The sequence below is a fragment of the Hippoglossus stenolepis genome, chromosome 12 (genome assembly GCF_022539355.2).
Source record: "Hippoglossus stenolepis isolate QCI-W04-F060 chromosome 12, HSTE1.2, whole genome shotgun sequence".
In the NCBI taxonomy this organism is placed as follows: Eukaryota; Metazoa; Chordata; class Actinopteri; order Pleuronectiformes; family Pleuronectidae; genus Hippoglossus; species Hippoglossus stenolepis.
Window position 1 is genome coordinate 17,836,110 of NC_061494.1, and position 25,040 is coordinate 17,861,149.

The 25,040-nt window shown below is 41.6% G+C and overlaps 1 protein-coding gene across 3 annotated transcripts in view; it reads right to left on the reverse strand.

Annotated features, from left to right (window-relative positions):
* Positions 1-25,040, reverse strand: part of ryr2b (ryanodine receptor 2b (cardiac)) — a 57,957-nt gene that overhangs the window by 15,612 nt on the left and 17,305 nt on the right. For all 3 annotated transcript variants that reach the window (XM_047342396.1, XM_035173209.2, XM_035173210.2), the window contains 53 exons: positions 24,794-24,953; positions 24,584-24,670; positions 24,157-24,383; positions 23,834-24,047; positions 23,105-23,734; positions 22,791-22,991; positions 22,596-22,707; positions 21,842-21,979; positions 21,457-21,733; positions 21,196-21,310; positions 20,826-20,958; positions 20,235-20,338; positions 19,804-19,939; positions 19,057-19,243; positions 18,273-18,381; positions 17,489-17,609; positions 17,114-17,283; positions 16,512-16,732; positions 15,874-15,964; positions 15,629-15,769; positions 14,515-14,678; positions 14,236-14,314; positions 13,762-13,851; positions 13,306-13,443; positions 13,107-13,184; positions 12,769-12,844; positions 12,553-12,676; positions 12,120-12,235; positions 11,701-11,777; positions 10,689-10,810; positions 10,443-10,492; positions 10,217-10,277; positions 9,591-9,838; positions 9,071-9,152; positions 8,614-8,744; positions 8,211-8,531; positions 7,881-8,118; positions 7,409-7,496; positions 7,219-7,305; positions 6,957-7,118; positions 6,749-6,811; positions 5,708-5,836; positions 5,483-5,595; positions 4,562-4,658; positions 3,777-3,907; positions 2,854-2,905; positions 2,381-2,434; positions 2,090-2,189; positions 1,830-1,909; positions 1,244-1,320; positions 865-938; positions 476-556; positions 101-189 (listed from right to left, as the gene is read on the reverse strand). In XM_047342396.1, coding sequence (XP_047198352.1) covers positions 101-189; positions 476-556; positions 865-938; positions 1,244-1,320; positions 1,830-1,909; positions 2,090-2,189; positions 2,381-2,434; positions 2,854-2,905; positions 3,777-3,907; positions 4,562-4,658; positions 5,483-5,595; positions 5,708-5,836; positions 6,749-6,811; positions 6,957-7,118; positions 7,219-7,305; positions 7,409-7,496; positions 7,881-8,118; positions 8,211-8,531; positions 8,614-8,744; positions 9,071-9,152; positions 9,591-9,838; positions 10,217-10,277; positions 10,443-10,492; positions 10,689-10,810; positions 11,701-11,777; positions 12,120-12,235; positions 12,553-12,676; positions 12,769-12,844; positions 13,107-13,184; positions 13,306-13,443; positions 13,762-13,851; positions 14,236-14,314; positions 14,515-14,678; positions 15,629-15,769; positions 15,874-15,964; positions 16,512-16,732; positions 17,114-17,283; positions 17,489-17,609; positions 18,273-18,381; positions 19,057-19,243; positions 19,804-19,939; positions 20,235-20,338; positions 20,826-20,958; positions 21,196-21,310; positions 21,457-21,733; positions 21,842-21,979; positions 22,596-22,707; positions 22,791-22,991; positions 23,105-23,734; positions 23,834-24,047; positions 24,157-24,383; positions 24,584-24,670; positions 24,794-24,953 — 7,246 coding nt within the window. The remainder of the gene's footprint in view (positions 1-100; positions 190-475; positions 557-864; positions 939-1,243; positions 1,321-1,829; positions 1,910-2,089; positions 2,190-2,380; positions 2,435-2,853; positions 2,906-3,776; positions 3,908-4,561; positions 4,659-5,482; positions 5,596-5,707; positions 5,837-6,748; positions 6,812-6,956; positions 7,119-7,218; positions 7,306-7,408; positions 7,497-7,880; positions 8,119-8,210; positions 8,532-8,613; positions 8,745-9,070; positions 9,153-9,590; positions 9,839-10,216; positions 10,278-10,442; positions 10,493-10,688; positions 10,811-11,700; positions 11,778-12,119; positions 12,236-12,552; positions 12,677-12,768; positions 12,845-13,106; positions 13,185-13,305; positions 13,444-13,761; positions 13,852-14,235; positions 14,315-14,514; positions 14,679-15,628; positions 15,770-15,873; positions 15,965-16,511; positions 16,733-17,113; positions 17,284-17,488; positions 17,610-18,272; positions 18,382-19,056; positions 19,244-19,803; positions 19,940-20,234; positions 20,339-20,825; positions 20,959-21,195; positions 21,311-21,456; positions 21,734-21,841; positions 21,980-22,595; positions 22,708-22,790; positions 22,992-23,104; positions 23,735-23,833; positions 24,048-24,156; positions 24,384-24,583; positions 24,671-24,793; positions 24,954-25,040) is intronic.

A 25,040-nucleotide genomic window follows, 5' to 3' on the forward strand; every position in this document is an offset into this window, starting at 1 on the left:
ATAGAAACGTCTCTGGACAATAACTGGAGCAGCTGTTTGAAAGCTCTGTTCGGTTCGTTAGTCCAGCGTCACAAAGGAAAACCTGTCTGTGCAGGCTTACCTGTACTCTCAGTAAATAGTCCACGGTGGATATGATGATGTTGACCGTGGTGTTGTTGCCTGATTGAGTTCTCAAGTAATTCTGGAAATCTATCATGTGAAGAAATGAAGAAAAATGCTGATTACAATGTGAAAACAACATTTCATCCTGTGTGGACAATGTGATCAGACAATAGAGCAAAGCCAGTGTGTTGCACAGGAATATAAAGCAGTGCTCAGCTCTTATTTCCATCTTTTAAAAGTGCAGTCGAGGTGAAAAACCAAATTCTTCCCTTCAAATATCTGTTACATCATCGTCCTTTATTCCACAGAGATTCATTTAATTCACATGCACCTTGTGACAGTGGGCAAATGGAAACCATGTGGGGCAAATCACCTGAGTTGTGTCCTTCACAGAGCAGCTGTAGAAACCGGAACAGGTCACAGGTTAGCTCTTTGTCAGGCATTACCTTCTCCCCTGGGAAAAGAGATTTGCATAAAAGGCCGAGATATAAAAGGATAACGTGCGAGGAATGGAACAATACTGTAGGAAAAGGTAAGACAAGACTGAATGAGAGATGGAGGGAAACTGGGTCACGATGGAGTGAAGGGAGACAGCTGTTGATAATATTCAACACGGTGAAAGGCCGAGGAAAGAATAGGAATTTAGAGTGGGAATTTAGAGAAGGTTCAAGGCCATGGATCTCACAGCTGGCTCTTCTCCTGTGACATGGCTTCACAGAAATGGATTTTCATTTTATTTAAATTTCCATATGAATACAGTACCTGAGCTCTCGTCCATGGCCATGCCTAATCCTTCTGCTTTGTTCTGCCTCTCAAATGCATTTAGATCCAGAACACTGGATAGGGGAAAACCAAACACACACACGCACACGCACACACACACACACACACACACACACACACACACACACACACACACACACACACACACACACACACACACACACACACACACACACACACACACACACACACACACACACACACACACACACACACACAGAGAGAAAGGATAAGCAACGCTGGTGCATTTTTACCATTTTGATCAATCAGTATCTGTAACCTGTCAGCCTTCGATGACATGTGATATGACATGACATGTGACAGACCTTGTCAGAGGCTTTTTCCTACATTCACTCACCTACACGACCGCATGAGTCCAGCCGTGCTCTGAAAGAAGCCGACGTCTCGCTTCTCTCGGAGATAATCCAGCATTTTCTGTCAAACAAAGGCATCAAAGACAAGGTCTGACAAATGTGGAGAGATCTCACCTGAAGGTAAGATTAGGTGGAGATTATTCTTTTTCATTACTGCAAGAAGCTTTGCTGCGGTGTCTGTGAGTCACAGCACCGTGTTTATAGTGAGATGCAGAAGTGATTAGTCCTTAATGAGGAAGAATTCAACATGCTGAGGAAAAGGAGCTTAATTTAGACAAAAACATAATTGCAGGAAAAGACAATGATAATTTAATATTCATTTAAAACAGACTTCAACAGTCAACAACAAATTTTACTAATAAACATGATTCTAACACAGAGAATTATTCTGTTTATATTTTAGACCTTTTCTCCTGCACACAATTTACATGGCAGTCTAATCGAGCTTCTGGAATGACCATATTTTCATGTCATCTCATCTAATCTTTAATCTTATTTATGTTCATTCTAATCATCTTGGGGGATTACTCTATTACTACAGTAATAGGGATAAAAACTGCAGTATTGTACCTGTTGAACTGTGGCATTCCCTCCGTTGAGAACAGCAATACCCAGCTTCAGAGTCGGGGCAATGGTGGAGCCCATGGCCCCTGATGGGATGCGAAACAAATACTAACAATGACTCAAAAGAATAATGCTCAGATCATGGTACCTACTTGTAGGACGGGGGGTTCATTAAAGGAGACAGAAACTTGAAAAAAATACAGAAATTCCTCTCACCCAAACTACAGACTAGACTCAATATGAGTAATTTACACCATCCTTCCTACCTTTGCTGGCACTGATAGTTTGGAGAACCATCTCTGAAGCTCCACGAAGATGCAGCCGGGCCTGCTGGTACAGCAGCTGTTGTTTCTCCATCTCCTTCTCCTGAGCCGTAGAATGATCAGTTCATGTATATCAGTATTTTCACACTGCTACGAATATATTTTGAATAAACTGACTGAATAAATGTTCAATCGTTTTAAGTTATTATTATCACACTATAGAGAAAATAATACGATGAAAACATTGTGCCACATCAAACAGGTATTTTTCTCAGTGAGAGCCCATTCACTCACTTCAAAGCTTTCCACCTCCTGGTTTCCACTGTCGTCATCCTCTCTGTGGCAGCTCTGCAGCCGACGGACAAAGCAAGGTTGAGATGAAAAAAAGACGAAAGAAAATACAGTAAATCAATATAGAAAAAGATGTAACATTTACAAATTCACGGGCTCCAATTTTTACTTGCACTTTGGGTCATGTACTGCATGTGGTTACTGTACTGGTATCTGACCTTTGACCCAGTACAAGCAACCTTTGTAGTAGCGACTGGAAAATTGAAGATCTTTTAAATTATGAATCTTGTGAGTTTCTCACGTACCGAGTGTTTTTCTAGCCTCCTAAACCACGAAATTAATAAATATAATATAACCACTCATTTCTCAGACAGTAAAACCAATCAAATAATAGTACAATATATATTATTTAGTGCAGGTATTTGAAAATAACAGCGTTTATAGACTCATTTAGATCATTCTTCATGTTCTTTTACCTTGGCCATAATAGCAGCGTAGGACATGTAAAGACTGTCATTTCCAAGCTTACTGTGGACAGAGAAGACAAATGAGATACAATCAGGACAGATGCAAGCAGGATTCTTGAAATGGCTCGTCAGTGACAGGGTCCAAGCAAATGTGCGGCTGATCATCTGTGGATCCATTCACAGGGCTTAAACATCGTCCTCTTGATTGCATAACTGAAAGGACAACCGTCTCAAAGCAGCGTGTCTTTCCTCCATGTGAACATTTTTATCGATCGCCACCAGTTCACCTGGAATGTGGCTGATGTGATTACATCTGAGGTGTGAGTGGGAGTGCTCACCCACCGCTACTGTCTTTAGAGTGACTTCGAGCAGTTAATTTAATGTCGCGACCTCAGATATATGAGCATATCTGGTGTGAATGAGTGGAATGTGTGGGACTCTGAAGGGATCAAATTGAAATATCACAGCGACACCTCAATGGGATGGCTGGATCTAAACATGCATAAATAAAAGAACACTGCAGGGATACTAGAAAAATATTTAGTTACATGTTTGTTCGACAAGCAGCATGTGGAGAAAACAAAACGCCAATGAAGATTTCATAATCTGCAGTTTCAATTAATAACCTGAATACAAAAACAACACAATTAGAAAACTAAACTGTTAATACTCTATTTTAAAATTAAGTAAGAGAAAGTCCACATGAATAGAACCTGTAAACATTTCTGCAGGGTGAACTTTGAAAGAAACTGAACAAAGATATCGCCGATCTCAGGCTTTTCAGAAAACAATGGCCACAGATGTTGGACACAAAAAATAAATTACCCTTCTGACCAATTTGATATGGATTTTCAGTAAGACCAGTACCAGTGATGAAAGTGGAATGGGGTTTTTACTGCATGTGATCTTTTATAATGAACACACACACACACCTCCTTTCCATCAGCGCGCTTCGACTGAAGAGTGTAATGAGTTGTAGGAGGGGATCGATTGGTTTGGCACCTTCTTCTACATCCCTTTCTTCTCCTCTGTCGCCCCCACACAGCTCCATCACTCCTTCCTTCTGCAGTCCAGAGAGAGAGAGAGAGAGAGAGAGAAGCTACTAATACATGCTCTTAAATAATGCCACACACTGACCATCCACAACCCCCTGGTGGCTGACTGCTACACACCAACACAAAAACACAAACGTAACAGGATCGTGGTTAAGTGCACACAGAGGACAATAACATAGGGAGATTTAAGCCTCAGTGCATCGGCGACCTGGTGAAATATCGGGCATCACAAGACGTTTTAACTTTTGTGTGTAGATACGCCTGCTTGAATACAGTTACACATTTAATGCCAGGAAGCATGTCGATGTTTTAATGGCTCTGATATTCTGACAATCCTGTCTAAATTCTACACAACAATACTACTAGTTAATAAAAAATGTATGCAGTATTTCCACACTGAAAACACAAAGAACATAAATATACCCAAGGATGTCAGTATACATTTTTAATTAGCTTAGTTGTTATTAGTATATATGCGGCAAAGTAGGCGAGATTTATATTCAACCTGGAGGATAAAGCTGCCTAATCAGGGCAATAAATTAGCTGCTAGTTCGTTATCACAGAAAGGCACAGTGAATAAAAGCCTATAAAGATTTTGCTCTTTTATGTAGACGTTAATGCAGACATGTTGTGATGTCAATATGGCCTCCTTTTCCACTCACGGCTAAATCCTCCACCAGCTTCTCCTCAAAGCTGTGGTCTTCAGCTGAAATCCAGGATTTATTGTAGCCTTGGAGGAACAGGTTGACAGCTCTGTGCCTGGAGAGGAGAAGAGGACGAGGAAAGAGTGAGAGACATCCAGAGATTTATATTGTCCCCCATTCGCATCTGACAAATGCAAATAAATAACATTGAAAAACAGGCGGCATAGAAGGAAACTATTAAACCACAAAAAAAAAGCTCTGATTAGACTCATTATTACTAATTCGTCAAGGACTCCTATGCCTGTCCGGGGTAATTATACATCCAGAGTGAGGGAGTTAAGAGTCCTGCGCTACCATAAGCTATAGCTATTATTCACAACATGCAAATATGCCAAAATAATATGAATCTATCACCTGCGATCCACAAACAGCCACAGGGTTTTAATATGCTAATGTGTTTGTTCCCTTTGCATCTGACACAACTGTGACTGATACCCTAAATAAGTTTCACATTACCTCTCCATCACACGCGTGTCTCCTGAACCACGTAGAGCTGCCGTTTACGTGCCTGAATAGGTGTGTGGTTCTATTGTGCTTCTGTACAATCTAATTCAGCTTCCTCAGCGTTTATTGTTCAGAAGAGTTTTTTTCAAGGCCAAAGAAAACTAATGTTAACAAAATGTGATGACATGATGGTTTTTCCCTGACTCATATTGACTCATATATCAGTGGGTCAAAGTAAAGCTGTCACTGACATGCTCAACAAAGTTATTGATTTAAAAACTCTGTCAAAGACTAGTGGATTACCCTTAATCAAAGATTTTCATTCACTTCTGTGACAGGCTCAGTTAGTTTTCTCTCACTCTCAGACAATCAGACAGGAAATTGGCCTGAGCCGCACTATAGTCTGAATTATGTAAATGCTTGATGTGTCTGTACCTGGGCAGGTTGTAGAGAGGAGCCATCCTCAGGCAGGCGACCACTGCTCGTTTCCTCTGCTTGGATAGGACCTGCTGCCATGCTGGTTTCTTACCTCTCTGCGGGTGTTCAACCTGAACCCAAAACCAAAGAGAGATCACAGGGCGATGTACGAAACTTCCACTATCCAAAGAGGCTTTGATTTGTCTTATATTTATCATACATCATTATATATAATAAGCTCACCTGGTCCAGGTAATAAAGGACACGAGCTATTCCTACAATCCTGTCTACATTCCTCTGGGTGCCAGTGACGGCCTCTGACTGGTTCGGGTGTTCAGTCTGAATGGTTTCCTGCTTCAAGCTGCTCGATGCCTGTAAAGATAACAGTATTTATTTCTATTTTTCTAAGGTGCTTATATTTCAACCATTCAAATAAAAACCTTTTCAGAAAAGCTGTCATGAAACAAGTAATTTCTTTTGAGGCAATAAGTGGCAAAAGATTGATTAAAGACCTTTAACAGGAAGGAGTTTGTTTGGAAATGGGCAGACTAACAGTCATCATTAGGGGATATTGTCCTCGATCTTGCTTTTCTCATTTATTTTAATTTGTTTGCTTGAACAACGAATAAGACACACTGTTGATTATTAATTCCTAACAACCAACAAATGATGACAGGAGGGGCTGTCCTAAGATACACAACTTTCTGTTTTAAAAAGTTTGTTTATGCGAATGAGAAAGCAGAATTTAAGTAATTTTCATCCCTGACGTATGAATAAACAGATTTATCAGCGAGTGATGAATAAACAAACACTGCGTGCATATATTGTGCAGTGTGGTGAGTAAATCACATGGATGTCTCTGGTGAAGAATGAGTCATTGATTTAGATCATTGAAAAAAGCAGCCTTGGATGTTACCGGCTACGCGAGCATTCTTCAATCTCATTTCCCTCACACTTGTTGCCTTCCACAAATTAAAAGTCACATGCACTCAGGCATGTCAATGAATATTCAGAGTGTCTGCAGAATGTAGAAAATATATGCACTTCGTTTATTATCTGAGCATAGTGCAAACAGGAATTCATATAATCAATGTTATCAGATTGTTCTTGTTATTTACACTCTGACTTAGCATAGACTGATGCCACTAATATCAGTCAACATATCCTTTAGGATTGTATTTAATTTTGTGCAAAGACATAAAACCTCCCAAAATGAGTTCAAACACATACTCAGTCATATTGTACAAAAGGTCTTTGACACAAAAAGGTGTTTTTAGGTTTTACCTGATTCTGAAAATGTACAAGTCCGTGGAAAACATGCTCTCGAATCTCATCTTCAGTGTTCTTCTATGGAAAGTCAACAATTACCCAGCATTAGATATACAATAAATACCAAAAATATCAAAAAACAAACTCATTGCACTGTGATTTAAAAGTTTTTTTCATCGTGGCAACTGCATTAATTCTAGAATTGTCCACATTTCCAACCGACCTGAGAGAAGCCGCTCTTAGCCAAAGTGATGAGGCTCTGGTCGTTAGGAAAACAAACCCTCAGCCCCACAGGGAGCAGTCTCTTCACAGACGCCACAATGAGAGAGGTTTGCGCTGAATACCGATCCCCCTTTCTCTTCATCCTCCTCTTCTCGTGGTCGAACTGAGTGTTTAAAGGCCATTTAGTGATTTCCTACAAGATGCATTTCTTACATATCAGTGTCTGCTTAACATTACAGCGTTAAATAATAAATATGGCTGACCTTGGACATTGTGTCGTTATTGACCAAGAAAGCCAAGTTGTTGATTTCATTTTGGACCACGTAGTTCTGTTCCTCCCATTTGAAGTTCTGTTGCAGCAAAGACAGGGGGGGGGAGTTTACATTATCTGTAGGTTTGAGTATTTATGGCATTTAATAAATAAAAAAAAACACTGTGATGTGTCATCCTCACATGAGATTTGGCCCAGAATATAAAGACCTCTGCCACCATGCTGAACAGCTGCTCAGCCTCAAGGTTTGACTCTTTCAACCAGTTGGCTCTGAGACATGACACAAACAGAACACATCACATTATCGCCACTGAATTTATTCCTGTTAAGATATTCATGCGGCTGAAACAATCACGGATATAACCACCTCAAAATCCTCCTTTGTATCTACAGAAACTGTGTGTGCTCTGTTTTCAGTACAGTTGTTTAATTCCACCTCCGAGATCTCCAAGAGACATGTGTGCTCAAAAGTTTCTAAAGGTATTTAAAGTCCGGATGATAGTTCTTAGGGGGATGAGGTCAAAATAAAATACAATAAAGTAAGTAAGTCATTTTCTTTCAGTTATTGGGTCTATAAATACTTCAGATTACTCCTGGAGCTATTGGCCTCAGAAAATAAACTTGATTCTCCACAGCTAAGCTCCGTGGCCTTACCGATTGGAGTCCACAAATGGGATGAGGAGGGGATAGAAGGCATAGAGGTCTCGCACCAGTACAGTGAACTTCTCCTGAATCTGCAACTCTGCTTCAGAGGCACAACAGCCCTCTGCTTTCATCTGCTCCTCCTCCAGCAGCACACACTCCGCCTTCTTCCTCAACTTCTCCATCAGTGGCAGGAAGTGGCTCTTTAGCAGCTCCGTGCGAGCTCTGAATATAATTGGCTGAGAAAATACTGAAGCATATGACAACTATTAAACATGAGGGAAAAGGGGAGAATAAGAAGCATGATTGACACGGAATCCAGATAAGCCAGCAGCACAATACCTGCCAGCTGTTTCATCCAGTCACCCTGGCTCGCGCCCACATGGTTATGGATGATATGGAGGATGTGGCCAAGTAGGTCACTCGCATGATGAGGAGTGACAGAGGTGCAGAGTGGGAAGCCCAGCTCGCCCTCAGGGCCCCAGTGCCACCAGCGAGACATATAGCTACACAGCATGGGCAAGGTGACCTCAGTGACATGGATGTAGTGGGCCTGGCGAGCTCCAGCACCAGCACCTGCCAACTCCTCCACCACCCCGAGAGCCTGCTCCAGAGAAGGCAGGAGGGGACACGTGTCCACCAGCTGATCCGGCAGCCCCAGGTCTAAGGGAAACGGATTTGGAAAATAAATCTGAGGGAACAGGGGGGATGTAGGATTTGGATGTGCGTGGTGTTTATTTATTACCTTCTCTCTCAGTAGCACTCAGGGTGTTGTAAATGGAGTAAGGGTTGTTTTGATTGAAGTCGGGCTCCAGGAAACAAACAGGAAAAGCAGCAGTCAGAGCCGCCAGACAAGCACCTGCGGCCGGTCTTTGCCTGAACAGATAAGCATCATTAGTTTGAGACTGACTCATCTCCACATTTTATCAAGCTCTTCAGAGCAGGATTGCTAATTATTGCATTAGGCTAAATCATTTCTCTCTTTCCCCCAATTTCAGCCTGACAATAACTTGTCATAGACACAATCATGTAAAATCAATCAATTGGCATAAATCTGCTTTCCATTATTTCCAAATATTTTATGTTTGGATGAAACAATGAAAAAATATCTAAGTAAGCAGGAGAAGACAACAGTATAGAAAACATTAGACATTTTCATCAGCAGCCCCAACTCTGAAATCCCATTTGAATGTAGACAGTACCCCTCCATGTAGATGCTGCTACTGATGCCCAGAGAGTAGACGCTGTTGAGGATCCTGTAACAGGACACCTGGATACCCCCCACTGGAAAGACAAGAGGACGCTTAAAGCTGACATCGTTGTGAAGTTTCGTTCAGTAGGGGACAGAGGGTGAGAAAGCTGACAGCACACGATCACAGGGAGATGGACAAGCTGAACAGCTGCTGATTCAGGAAATTGATAGTTACTGTAAGATTGGATTATTAGTGAGAGGGACAATGTGCTCCAGCTGCTCTGGGGCCACGACTGAGATATTTAATGAGAGCTGATTTCAAAGAGGTAGAAGGTAGGAAGTTGAAGGACGGGCAGCCCTGAGTGATTTCAGCAGTGTGGAAGCCAGATGTTCATCCAGCCCATCAGCACAGTGGTTGTGTATCTACCACTGAGATGATACAATATGTAACTGTGTGTTTTAGGATGTAACACTACTATTATTTAAGACTTTCTTCTGTCGCAAAGATCAACAACAAGGTCAGCACTTACCCAGGAGATCCACCCCACAGTTCTGGTTCCCAAGATGCTGGAAGAGAGAGGTGAGGGTGGGCAGAAGAACAGAGGTTGTGTAGCTGAGAACCTTAGCCACTCCTCTAGCTTGTTGAATCCGACTCGGAGGTAAAGAGACCAATGTCGTGGAGAGGTTTTCCACAGTCATCTCCAGATCAGCAGCAGCTGCCTCAAAGAATGAGTGCAGAGATGCTTGGATTGGCCCCGGGGATGATTTCACCAATGTACTGAAGTGAAAGGATAAGATGAGTTTAAATTTAGAGGCTTAGAAATATTGTTTGTTGTCGTGAAAAGAACAATGACACTTTAAATGTTAAAGGTTTCTTTTGAATGACTGTAAGTGGACTAATCAGCTGATAATCCATCTTCCAATTCTATCAATCTCTGCCGAGCGGAGAGTCTGGTTCTATGCTTCATGCTTCAGAGGCTTTGTCCTCGGGGAATAAAAGTGATATCCACCACAATTAGATAGCATCAGTGTATCAGTGGCTCAATTACACCAGTCATGTCATCCTCAGACACGGTGGAGTGACACTGACTTAGCTGTCAGCAGAGCAAGGACATCGATCCAGGCAGAGTGTGACTGTCGTGCCATCTATAGCTACCTGGCATCCAGAGCCTGAGCCAAAACGTGGAGGCAGCTCGCAACTGGCGAGGCTTCGTTTCCTAAGAAGAAACACACATGAATTCAAAACGGCAATATGCAATTATAAAATATGCATTTGCACAAGTTGTGGAAAAACGAAAGAGGAAAACTCAGGAAGAAACAAATAAGAGAACAATTACAATAAATTTGCATCTGCATAAGCTTCATTTCCCCATCGTCCTTACCGAAGAGTGAGATTCTGTGTCTTACGAGGGCTGCAAGCTTGCAAAAGAGGCTGGATGTGACAAGAAGAGACAAGTAAAATAATGACAGAAGAGGAGTGGAAGAGTAATGACAGGGAATTAAAATCAGAGAAAAGACCGAACAGAAAAATCCAACTTCAATAAAACTGTTATTATGCAAAACATGTCCGAGGAATTCTCAAAAATATTATCTTCAAGACCAGGATAAAAAAAAAAAAAAACACATACCATGCAATCATCTCCTTTTCTTTTTTTGAGGCATGGGTTCTGTTCCCACTTGAGCAGACTGACGTGGACAGGAAATACAGGTGGTGGCTTTTCACATATTCTTCCAAAAGAGGAAGGATGACCTGGTGAATGGAACAATGGCCAATGGTCACTTCATAAATCAACATTCACCTTAAATTAATCTAATGAGCTTTAATATTTACATTTAAAAAATAACTTCAAGCTGTTTGACAACAACACACGGTTTCTGTGCCTGCTTGTGCCAGTGCTTCATTTAGGCTACGTCACACTCACTTAGACAAATATCCGATTTCTAATGACTGAACCATTACATTGAATAGAAAACAGAAAGAAGCCTCATAATTCAGCATGACATTTTTCAAAGGTAATAAAAAATAGTTCTCAGGAGTGGCTGCAAGGTTAACACGAGTTCATAATGATGGACCATACAAGGAGCTGAGGGGAAGAGAGGTTAAACATTTTGCACTCCATTAGTTCTTCTTATTAAGCACTGGAAATTCAGACAGACTGATGGAACGGCTGATGGACACACAGAGACGTGCATGGTTGTGTGACTGTGTGGTTGAGTGTGTGTGTGTGTGTGGGGGGGTATTGAGCTCTGAGGCATGGCTGTTCATGGTCTTGTCTGACTGGGTCTGACTCAGGGGTCCCATCAATGAAAAATAAACTCTTTTCATTCGCTGCCTTCTCAGGGGCAGAAGTGTGTGGGAAGCTTTAATCAATGTCCCGATGGCAATTGACACGCCCACATGGATTTCCAAAATGGTTAAATAAATTACACAGCCACAAAGGGTCTTACTTAGAGGGGTTGCCCATGGCAACATCTAATTAGATTATGCAAATTAAATAAGAAAAATGGCTAAGCAGCAGAAGAAAGAAAATATCATTGGAAAAATGAGGAGGGTGGGGCACTGAGAATCAATGTAAGAGACTCCGAATCAAACAGGCGATTTCAACTGTGTTTGGATATAATGTTTGATCTGAGTCAAACCTTGGGAAAAAAATCCATTTCTTCCTGATGTGAAACTTTGTCCCCTTTGGTCGTCTGTCCTCTCGCTTGCATCACCTCTGGAAAGAAAAACAATGAAACATTGAGTCCTTTAATATCGAGACTGAACCTAAAACTATGGACAAACTATCACACAAGTCCGGGCCACAAGGCCTTGTCTGAACTATTTTTGTGATGATTCAAAGCAAAACCTGAGGCACGATTTATGAATGTGGACTCAAGAGACTGATTCTCACTATTCACAAAACTAAAGTGTGAAGATTGAAGGCTTAAAACTTTACAGTGTCAGGGAGGTGGTGCACTCATATCTTTGGGATGTATAATGTAAAAGTTAATCAAAGTGTTTTATCTTCTTATATTCTTTGGTCTTTAAAATACTTTCATGATCACTATAAAGTTACCCAGCTCCAACATGTGCTCTTGGGCCTCCTCCGTGCGAGACAGGATCTGCTGAAGGAGAATGTAGCTGAGGCAGTTGGCTACAGCTGGAAAGTCCATGTCCACCGTCTTCCGATCCCTGTGGATGAGAGTGAAACACTAACCTTGAACGCTGTACAATAATGTATATACGTATTTTATTCCCAAATTTTTATAGAAAGTATTTCAAGACACTGATGTGGAAGACAAAGAGGCAATACAATTATGTGATTCACTGGCTGTGGTGCACTTCAGGTCATGACCTGTGCTGGTAATTATTTAAAAAAATACTGGGGTCTGATAGACATCCATGAGTAACACCACTAGGACCTGAGCATGGAACACCTCATTGCTCCCCACTTCATACATAGTGTATCACATCACCTTTCTGCTTAGTAAAGCTCATTCTGCACTCACCTCCACACAGTGTAGCCATTGAGCTTAAGGAACTTAAGGACGTCACGGGCTCTTTCTCTGAATTTGGTCTTCTCCTTGGCAGTCAGGGTATCATAGGGTACAAGCATTGAAGGTTTAACTCCTCCTGAGAACAGATATGAGTTGAATGTATTACAACTAAGGAGAGGAGAGGATGGGAGAGGAAAGGAGAGGAGGGGGAGGAGCGGAGAGGAATACCTTTACTCTCAAGTTCCGATTTCTTCCTCTTAGCCCAGGTATTGTGATTGTTTTCAGCTAACTGTTCCGCCATAGCCTGAAGAAAAGAGTCAAATCTATTTTCAAACGTTTGGCACATGAACTCCTCTATTCCTAGCTTTTCTTTATTGATGAGAGCAGGCAAATATCTCCCAGCTGCCTGTTATTGTTAATAAAGTTTGGTTAGGTGATTAGTTATTTTTCTAATTCACAACCAAACCAAAGAGAGGACACTGTCGCCTCTGTGCCAAACTTAAAGTAGAACCAAAGTTCAACTGACTTGAATGATGTGTAAAGTAGTAAATGGTGTAGTTACGTACACACTGCTCCCACGATAAGATGATGCTGCTCACATCCATTGGTTTGGGGCTGAAAGTTGACGCTCCCTCAAAAGAAAGCTACAACAGACAAACATGTCAAACTCAGTATTGGAGACGTTTAATGACATTAGTTTTATTATGCAAAGACTTGTCAGGTCCCCAAGTGGCTGATTAAATGGGGACTGTGGAGTACACATACCTGTCCAGACTGAGAAACTCTTTGTGCACATGTATGGCTGCCTGATGCATCTCCTTCTTTAGTCCTCTCTATGGTCCATCCAAAGGCCAGCATGCTCTTTATTGTCTCTTTAATGGCCCAGCGGTATCCCTCCTTCTCCTGCAGAACTCCGAAATATAAATAAACGCTCATGTCGAACTGAAACTTGGGTCATAAAAGGAAAGGAGAGGAGCAGAACATGCTTGAAATATTTGGATATTTTCAAAAGCATGTGTTTTTCACCCCACACATCAGGATTTTGGCAACAGGGTAAAAATTCAAAGACCACGAACTGAGGCTATTTCATCTTTTATATTACGTACACCACATTTGGTATGTACGTGCCTCTGGGATTTGTCAGTTCGCTGCTTCCTTTGACAAAGTACACTCACAGACATACACACACACACACACATAAAAACTGATTTCTCGGTGTACCTTCTCAGCCAGAGCCCTGTATGGCTTGAGGAGAGGGTGAACCTTGCTGTTCTCACACAGCTGCTCCCCATGAACCCAGCCATTTGCAAACTGACAAAAGATGACACACAGATACATACGGTGGTTCAGATGTGATCATACATACTTTTTACACATAGAGCTTATGAACATACATGTATTTGTGTATTTATATATTTGTATATGACTGCACTATCAACTCTCACATGTGCAATACTCCAACTGGAATAATTCAGTTCCTATTGTGTTTCCTACATCTTTGTCTCAGAGGTTTTTATTTATATTGTTGCACTTAAATTAGTAAAGTTTGTACTTATTTAATAATTGTCTGTTATATGTGAGTACTGATTTTGTTGTACTGTGCAATGACAATAAAACTATCTATCTATCTATCTATTCATCATCTCTACTTTGCACCTTCAGCAGCCTGAAGAATTATTATTATTATGATATTACCTTGTCAAGTGACCACTTCTCATGAGTGTGCTCTGCATACTTGTTCACTACAAACTCCAGTCTCTCTGGAACTGATATGCTAGAGCAGAAAAGGAAATAACATATCAATTTCTGTTGCTCTATCTCAGTTGAATATGCTCCTTTGCCCAAAAGTGAATTCTGTCCAACACATTAGTTTGAGTCATTATTGGAACAGAAAAGCTAATTTCCACAAAACCCAGAATCAAATTGCAATTTTTTTTACTGTAATCAGTAAAAAATTGCTGCTCATTATCTTACTTGGAAGTATCTACAGGCCGTGGATCAAAGTGTCCATCTGTGTCCGTGGAGGATTTCTTCTCCATCTGAGACACACGGCTCGAGTCCACGTGGTCAGGAGGCAGCGCCTTGGCCACTGCAGCCAGACATTGGACGCAGAGCCTGAATAACTGAGGCTCATAGGGCTGTGGAGTTGGATAAGGAGAGAGTGTGGGAGAGAGAGCCCAGGACAGGGTGAGAGAGAGATACTGGCTAAGCCTGATTTTGGGTGCTCTGCCACAGTAACGATGCGTGTCCTTGGTTTTCATTACTTTGGACATATGTGTGAATTTTACAAATAGAACCACTCAGCTGAGGAAAAACAGCTTATTCAATTCAAATTTAATAACACATCGGATTTAATTGTTTTGGATAGAAAGACATACAAAGGGATCCCAAAGTCTGAGACTAGTAGCCACTGTTCTCATGCACACCAAATAAATTCCATGTAAGAAACCTGCTTCAGAAGCCAAGTAAGTTAGGTCTAAAGTTTTTTTTTGTAGTTGTGTGATTTTGTATAAGTCAAGTTAAAAAAGAAAAGGCAACAATATTACACTTATTTAAGAGGATGTTAAGAGTGTGTGATACTGTAGCTTCAACTTTAGTTTCAACTATACAACAATACTGTAAAACTTGGATACAGTATAAAAGATACTGAATTCTTGGCAATGAGAGCTGTGGAATCAATTTCTAAGGTTGTTTGATATGTGCCACCCGTGGGCCTGAAAGGAAGCCATGAGCTCATTTCTTTGATATTTTCATTTTCCGAATCAGTCGAGTAAGTGTCAGGCAGGAATATTTTGAGAAAGAAGATTCAGTTATTGATCACGTCTCTCATTCTGTGTCTCTCTCTACCAAGGCTGGTTTAAGGATGAGTTACCTCCAGCATATGAAAAATAAACTCTTCATCTCAAGTGTGTACTAATGTTTGCTGTTTCTCCTGAAATTGACTTTTTTAGGAGAATGGGAAAAGAAATGAAGCGAGAAATCAATGGTTATCAATTATTCATTTTCTAAAACTTATTGGAGCAAATATTTTTCTTTGCTCCAGGAAAGTAGGACTGTAATTTTAAATCACTTTCATTCAGTACTTTACCTTCTTGGCCAAGGCCTTAAACACTCCCCAGAACAACGTTGTAGACAAGTGCAGCTCCTCTTCGGAAGCCAAATTCTGGTCTCCCTGCCCGCCACTTAGCAAGTAGTACTTCCACCTCTGCTCATAGTGACTGGTTAAGAGCTAACAGATAAAAGTATTAATTGAAATCGATAAAACACACAATGTTTGGTTGGTTTATTATTATATTCCATCATTGTAGCAATCTGCAAAATGTGTGTGTTCACCTTCAGCGGCATTTTGCTATGGTCCGTGAGATGAGGAACATCGAAGACGAGACGCCGGAGAAGAGGCTGCATCACGGATGGTTGGAGTTTGCTGAGGACGCCGATGAGTGCGGGATTAGTCACATGCACAAATGCACAGTGACTGGTTTTTATGGCTGATTACTAAGTCGCAGAAGAATGACACATAATTAAGAAGATGCCACAGGAAAGACGTTGATCAGATCATTAACATTCAGACTGAATTTGGTAAATTATATCTGGATTAGGCAAAAAAAAATGGATTTACAGTGATTCATTAAATATAATGAGTGGGAATGAGAAAGCGCTAACGAGTGCGCATCAGCTAACAATTATTTGTTGTTTCTCATTTCTCGTCTCAGCATTTTATTTGGACAAACAGCAAAGAGGCAGTGAGGTGAATGGGAATAAGAAGCTAATAGTGCAATTAAACAATTTAAAAATAAAAAAGAACAGACCACTGAAGTTACAGCTACTGAAAATAACACTGCATCACATATGATCTATTAGTAACTTGCTGGAAAATGAATACCCTACCTGCAGACAGCAAAAGCAACAACTCACAATAACAACCTTGTGGAGTAGTGTGGTAGCTTCATAACACAAACTAAAAATCCTACCTGCACAAGACCAACAAACAATCTTCTATAGTGTCTCTCTGAGCCTTGGTCAAACTAAGAGCTCTGGAGAGGCTGTAGACGGCTTGGATGAAGGAATCAACCAGCACAGTATGGTCCTCTAATCCACAGAAAAGAGCGGAACACTTGATGAGCAGGGGGAGAACAGCTGTACACAAGTATCTGTTGAGGGCCAGAGCCATGTCCGTGGATCCTAAATCAGCCTGCAATGGTAGAAAAGGAGGTTAGGCTCGCACAGAGTCTAATTACCTGAGTGGCACTTGACAAGAAGAAGAAGGCAGCAAGAAGAAATACCACGGTCAAGTAAATAATGATTCCTTATATAGAACATAAAGACTGAAAATATACTGCATGTATAATTGTGTAATTGGAATCAAACACAGAGACAGACGAGTCGTTTGTGAGTCAGTGCATGAAGTCATGTTTAAAAGGACTATTCAACAATCATAGAGATGTTATGAGCTGTGATGCTCAAGACAGGGGGGCAGAGAAGTAGCTATTTTTCATTGGTGACACGAAACAACTTGGATCAATATGAAGTCAGTGGGGTCAGGGGTGAGGAAACTTAAGTTATCACTGCTCACGGTGTCAAGCCAGACGGCTGCCTGAAGGTCCGGCAGAAAACCAATTTCCAGGAGGTGGAGGAAAAAGCTCTGGTTCTCGATGCCATAAACTCGGTCGAGGAACAGAACCACAGCTGCTTTGTGGTCTGGGCAGAAAACCGTGGACAGGTCAGGCTCAACCACCACAGCATCTGGAGGAAGAAATACAAGGTGGAGATTAGATACAAAGGTCATGTTGACATAATGTGTACAGTACATTTATCTATATACAGTACATACACAATGGGGACATGGGTGACTATAAAAAAGTCATGGAGTGGGGGTTTAATGTCTCATAATTTAGCACACCAGGTTGTACTGTAGTGATGTTAACATTGACTGATGGATTCTTTAAACCTTTAGACACTGAAGGGATTTGAAAGGAGATACTGACGACTCCCTCCAGATCCTGGACGGGGATGAGCGACCTCAGAATGGCCCGGATACGGATGGCTTCTCCTTTGCCCCCTTGAATTAACTAGACCAAGAATTCAGAAGAAAAAAAGTCAGTTACAACTGATGGGAAATTTACTGATGGGCACATCCCGTAATTTTTTTCAATTGCAGTTGCTGTTCCTGATATTCTCAAAGGTTTCACTACATTTCTATGACCTTTGATAAGTATTCTGAACACATTGCTTTCTAGTGCAGGCGGAGCACATTCAGACAGGATCTGTCAGCGTCTAGTAAATATCACCAGAGCTTTTGTTCTGATGGATATCATAAAGCACCAGGTAAAACTGGGAAACAACATAATATACGAGTGTTTACAATAAACATGATCTTTCACTGTGTATTAACACAGTACGGACCAATAAAAGACATTTTATTGCCATGGAGTTTCAATTCCAAGCAGTGACTCTGACATTAAATTTAATCGTAGAGCAAATTCCCATCGTTATTTTTAAATATTTAATGTTTCATGTTTATGTCTAAAAAGTTTGTATGAGGACCAAGCCATTATGTGGAATGGTTAATCTATAAAAGCATTAAACTGAGTTTTTTATGAAAAGGGGGGGGGGCATCATTGTGACTCAATCTTCAAAAAGCAGTTTGCAGACTTTCTCCATTAGGCTTTATTGTTTCGGCCATCACTGGATGTTGATGAGAAATGGCTGCTGAAGGTTGGGAAAACACTCACATGCATCTCTGGAGCACAGCGCCCCAGTAAGTCAATAAGCGCTGAGTAGAAGCTCATGATGGCGTGCCCCATGTGAACAAGGTCATCGTCCGGGTCCTGGACAACATCTCTGTTCCGGGAAATAACCACAATGGTCAGAATGGCTTGTCGTGAAGTAGAATAATCAATGAGGATTGTTAAAGATACAATATTTCTAAATATAGCAATATCATATCTGGCTAATATCATTAGCCAGGCAATATAAGAGCTTTACTAAAGACTTTACATTTTGAATAGAAATGCAGACAGACCAGAGGCTGAATATATCAGTGTTTTTAAACTTGAAATTTTGTTTTTAGGTTAACTTCTACACGAACACAAATGAGCAGGCTGAATACAGTGATTACATTTCGATAACCTCACATTGCCTATTTAAAATTCTAACATTTAGATTTTATACTTGATGAATCACTGTTACAGAAACCATGTAATTCCAGATCAAAAAAACTCTCGACTCTGATTAAGATTAATGATGTTGAAATTGGATTTTATTCGCCGGTGAACTCAAAACCAGTAAGATTACACATTTCTGTGAGAAAAAGTGATAGGGTAGAAATGGAGATAAAGAAAATAATTAAAGAAAGTTATTTTATGAGTATCTTTCTACATGATCTACACAATTCACTGCAACTGCAGTCTTGTCCTCTGCAGAGCCTGTAAAGCATCCGTTAGGCAGTTTCTTTATGAATAAGACTTTGTTTGATTGTATAATAATAAAGTTTTTATGCACACATTTAATACCTACAGTGTTCTGTTGGACTGGTATGCGGTGCAAGGTCCATCCATAGAGGGGTCCTCCGAGATCCTGATAGCTTCCTCCATGGCTGCTAGGAGACCATTTCCCCCATCACCACGCAGGGCGGGGCCAAAACACTCGGGCCTACGAATCAGCAACCTCAAAACCACGTAAGCATTTTCCTCGACACTCTCACCTGTCGACAAATGATAAAATAACAAAGAAAACTAACCACTGGTGAACTCTATGATTGTCTGTGAGAAATAACTGAACAGCTTAGAGCAACATTTTTGACTCAGACTCATGAGTGAATTTTTAGGACTGGAAATTGATATATCAAAATCACATAAATAATGATGCCACTTAAGTTAATTTATATACAGCTAAAGACGGGCTGGAAAAAAGGTTAAAGCTGATATCATTGATGGATACGTGGTGTGAAATTCAATGCCCTTTGGCTGAACTGTCAATACCCTCAAGGGCAATTTGAACTGATGCCTTCTGGGCACCGCATCAGAGTGAAGAAGATCGATAGAACACGAACCAGAAAATTAATTACCTCTATGGCAAATAGCTTACTTAAATGGCAGCATGAAATCACACAGCTTCATTTTGCTCTTACTGTTCTTGAACTGACACAAATAGTCTCACTGACTTGTCCCAGATACGATGGATGACTTGTTTAAAGACGAATGACAACAATAGGGATAAACAAACCAACCACAGACTAAACAAATTGCTAAAAAAAAACATTACCATTGCAGAAGACAGCAAAACGTAGAAAGTCCAGGTAACGCTCGCCCTCCACCGGGTTCCAGCCAACATCAGGGTAGCCTTTCTCCACCAGCAGCTGACAGCTCTGGAGACCACAGCCAGCCAGGTACTGCACCACCTTAGATCAGATTATTAGTATTTATTAGATCAGATTGTATTTATGCAAGTGGTAACAGTTGTGTAATGTGTTGCTCATTATTACTGCTGGCATCATCAAATCAACAGCAGGAAAGTGGTGGGGGGTGAACACAAAGATTTCACAACAGCAGACAATCAATAACATGAGTGAAATGACAGTGACACTGAAAAATGATAAGCAAGGGCAGCCCGTGTTCAATATAGAGCAGAGCACTTATATATGTCTACATAATGGATACGGTTGAGATCGGGATCGTAGAGGAATATGAATTCACCTTCTCTAGGTCAGGTTCCGTCAGCGCTAAGGCCAGTTCGTTATTATCCATCACAGAGGCCGCTGCCACATCCAGAGGAGTGGCTCCACGCATGGACGGGGAAGCTGAGGGACAAAAAGGCATTAGACAATTAGAGCACCAGCTCATAAACTATATGTCAGGACGTTGGAGGTTCTTATCAAAGGATAAAGATACTGTGGCCATCACAAGGGTATCGCAGCCCAACTCTACCAAGAGCAACTTAGAAAATAACTTTTTTCTTCATTTCATTGTTTGCAAGGGAGTGTCCAGCAAAAAGTACAAAAGGTTCAGACGCAATGCAACACTCCCTCAATACATTTTTACTCAGCAAACTGCCTTTGTGAAGCGCTCTAAGTTAGACACTTAAAATGTAATGACATCCTCACAACAACCCTACAAACCGAAATGGTAGCTTACACCTTAAGAGTTGAAACACTTCTGTTAAAACTGTGAGTTACAGGCGAAAACAAATAAAGTTGTGTTGCGCAATGAAGGGTTATTTGTGTTTTAATTGTATTGAGTTTCTGTTACTTAAACACTGACGCAGCCAAGTGTGAGAGGAGGATTTACCAAGTCCGACACTGCTGTTTTCCAGAAGGTAGCTGAGATGGTCAAACAGGGCTCCCTGGTTGTGACGGCTGATGCGGCAAAAGTAACAAAGGAATCGACAGCAGCTGGCCACCATCTTTGGAAACGTTATCTCCTAATAAAACAAAATTAAATCGTAGACATAAAGAAAAAAGCTAAATGTGACATGACGGCAGATGTTACAAACAACAAACTCGACTGCATGGAGTATTGCCCAGTTAATCAGCCAGAGCCCATTACATTAGCTTTGGCTGTTTTCATTTTTGGAATATACCCCATGGAACAACAATGCTGCTCGGTTACACACTTTTTTCCAAATATCACCACAAATTCATTTTATTTTTTCTCTCACCTTTGATTCCCCTTCTCCTAAAACATTTACCATCACCTCCATCACAGTCTCATGCATCCCCAGTGCCCTCATTAAGTTGGGATGTTGGTAGAAAACTTTATTATTCATGATGTCTCTGTATGTAAAAACACAAAATATTCACAAAAACTGTAAAAAATATATTCCACACTTCGGAGGATATGACGTTACCAGTATGTTAAACAATGTCCACAGAAGATGACAATAATTGAGAGGTCACAGAAGATGCAACCCTCCTCCTACCCAAGTCTCCTGATCATCATCTTCTCCTCTTCTTTCCCCATGCGGACGCTGAGGAGGGAGCGGATTTGGCCGAGGGAGGAGAGGAGAGTCATTGTGTCCTCCACCGAGGCCTGGCTGATTGTGTAGGTTCTGCTGAGGGGTCCCGCCATTTGACCCCAGAGCCCCTGATACTGGCGGTGGAGCAATGAGAAGACAGCTCTGACCAGTTCAGGGTCCTCCATCTCACTCTCTTGGGTCCAGCGCACCATCGTCTCAGAAATTAGCTTTTTGAGGGACTCTGGAGAAGAACCAGCGGGAGAAAAAATTACCCTTGTGTTTGAAAGCAGGGTGAGTTGTGATTGTGATGTAGATTGAGATTGAGATTGAGAAACACAGATACACTTACTGCCACTCTGCGGTTTACACTCTTCTTCTACAGGCGACTTCCTCACTCCCAAGCCTCTCGCCACTAGACTGAGAAGCCAATCTTTCACAGACATCTCAGCATCCCCCTCAACCTCTGAGTCAACGTCCAGTTCAATGCCTGCAGGACAACAGCAAAACAAGCCGTGACTTCTTCAGTGGTAATTGTGGTGAGCACCCTCCTCGGAGCGTATTAATAGTTTTCTGACTAAATATAGATTCATTTCATTTTTTTAATCAATTTAAAGAGGACAGTGTGCAGTTCAAACATACATGTCCCTGTATGATTCACAGTAACAGATTATAGCTACCATCTTATTTGCACTTCTAGTCCCTTGGCAGGTAACACACAAGCTATGCAATATAACCCAACTCACAACAGCACAAATGTATGCTTGTCAGATAAAAGCAAGTCCTCAAAACCACGAGAAGAAGGAGAATATTAAATTCAGTAAGTGCAAAGCTGAGCAACTTTAAGACATCTTTTAAAGTTGGTTTCAAAAGTGCTGATTGAGCTGCAGCCCCTCACATCGTCCGACAGGCTGATTCGATCTGATTGATTTATGGCTGTTACAGAATAAAGGCAGCAAAGAGTGCTGACATGAGACAGTACGACCTCGTATAGAAGATATTCTTGAAGAATTCAGAGAGTTTATTAAGCGAATGTACACAAAGAAAAGTAGTGGAGAAGGGGCTCTTTTCATAAATCAGACTCAAAGATAATACAGTGTTCCAACCACAGTGCGTGTTCAGGAGCTGATGGAAGTCCAGCAGGAGCTGTTGGGTTTCCACAGGACACGGACACGTCTCCTGCTGCTCCTCCTCTCTAAAGCTCAGCAGCATGTTGATCTGAACACAGATAAACAGATGACACAAACATCTCCGGGGTTCTAATCCTCTGACACTTCCGATCTGATTTCAGCTTATCCGACCTGCTCCTGTGGAGGTGAGCGGAACTCCTTGGTCTTGCGGGCAGTGAGAGCGGCCGACATGTTGAGCGCCTGCATGACCTGGTTGTAGCGAAAGCGCTGGTTCTCCTGAAGCCGCCCCGCAAAGTTGTCAGAGAAGGCGACCGCAGCTTCTACCCTGTGACGCACCTGGCTGTCACACAGGTAGGACAGAAGATGGCAGAGCTGGGGAGAGAAACACTTTATGCTTTATTTTAAACCACTTGTATGACAGTGACAACACAACTGAAGCTCAGCCAAAATTATATCCAATGTGAGAAATCTTCTAATTTGTTCACCTCAAGTTTGACAGCTTCTGGAAGCTTCATCTGAAGAAGTCCTTGTGTGGGAGTGTCGTTCTCCTTCTCGCTGCCCCCTTTCCATTCCTTTTCATTATCATCACTCACATCTTCTTCCTCTTTCCCTTCAGTGGATTCAACATCTAGGGAGAAGACTCCCGGCTCTATCAGTCTCAGAACTTTACAGAGCTCCTCATCCCCAAATACACCCATTACCAGCAGGGTATAGAAGAGTCTAATTAGGGGAACCAGCAGAAGCTCAATGCTGCCTCCTACAGGATCCCTCACACCCTGACCCACAGCCCACACCCCCGCAGTCAGCATCTCCCCAGTTAGACTCTTTAATATGTCCAGGGGGATTTCTGGGCTGTCTGCGCAGACGCTTTCAACTGCATCATCTGTTTCTATCCCGTCACTCCTCACGAAACAAGGACTTGAGAAGTGCATCTGTGGTTTAAGGGATGTGCTAAGACGAGAGCATGGAATTCGTTCTGGAGGTGGACCGCCCCCCCTGTTCACACCATCAGAAGGGCTGGGATAAAGAGTGATTTGTCTGGTCTGGTCCGTCATAGGCACAATGTATTCGTGGTTCATCATGAGAAATGCTGTGCTGTGGCTGCTGAGGTGGACCTAAACAACAAGAAAATGTATATTTATGTATTTATACTAAGAAGATTTCTTATCCTGTAGTCACTGATAAAATTAACATGAACTCCAATAAGCAATCACCTGAATAAGGAGCTGGTAGAATGCGGAGCGGAGGGGCCCCGGGAGTTGGGGATTCTGAATGGCATGAAGGACCTGGGACTGGTCCACGTGACTACAGAGGACGTGGCAAACTCTGGTGTTTCCCAGGGCGCATAAAGAGCAGTAGAGGAGCAGGGTGTGGCGGTGAAAGGTCAAGAGATCATCAAGCTCGGACAACTCCAAAATGTCGACACACCTAAATGTATATATCATAAAAAAAAAAAATGTCAATCAAGAACAAATTAAAACTCCAGTTAACAAAAGACAGATTATAGCATTAACAAAGTATATATCTGCTCTTTGACCTGTTTTCATCAGGGATCTGAAGGGTCATGACTTGCTGAGGGTCAGAGCATTGGACTCTCCAGCCGTGGTGCTCATCTGGCCGATCTACCGACACCTGTAATGCGTGCTCTGGGACTCTGGTCCATGAAACTGGGCTGAGATGCTGGACCTGAAACCGTGGAGGACACTGAGGAGTGGAATTTCTTCTTTGGCTGCGAAGCAAACCTGCCGACAGGGGCATTACATTCTGGACCAAGAGAAAGACAAATAAAAGTAATGTTATATCAGACCATCAAAAGTTTTGTAAAAGAAGAAACTGTTCTGTTCACTGATTTGAGCTACAGCCTAATAAACTACGGATCCATTCTTTCCACAATGTTGCTTTTTTATGTATCACAATGTTCCTCTGACATATTTGACATGATTGATTATGAAAACTTCCTTTACCTTGACACGTCCCAATTCAAACTGAAACATGTTGCCCGTGGTTGGTTTGACAAAAACAGCAGGAAACAGCTTTGCACGGGCTTCCACCTGATTAACAGTGAAACAATCGTACCAAAGTTTAGTAATAAAATGAAAAAAATAAATACATTATTTCCTTTAGATAATGAGGTAAGTTATTCTGCCAATCAGAAAGTTTCCTGTGTGACCTACTTGGTAGAACGCTGCCATCTCCACTCCACTGGAGGTGAAGGTGAGCAGCCCAGTGGCTGTGTCAATCAAACAGCCAATTTCTAACCCTGTACTTCTTCGACTCTGAGACAAGCCCGTAGCTTCTCCAGCGCACAGCATGTAACAATTACAGCGCTTCGCACTGTGGACAAGGAGAGGGACACTATCATTAATTTGTTTATACAATATGGCGTACAAAGGATATCATGGCAACTATCATCAATATCTC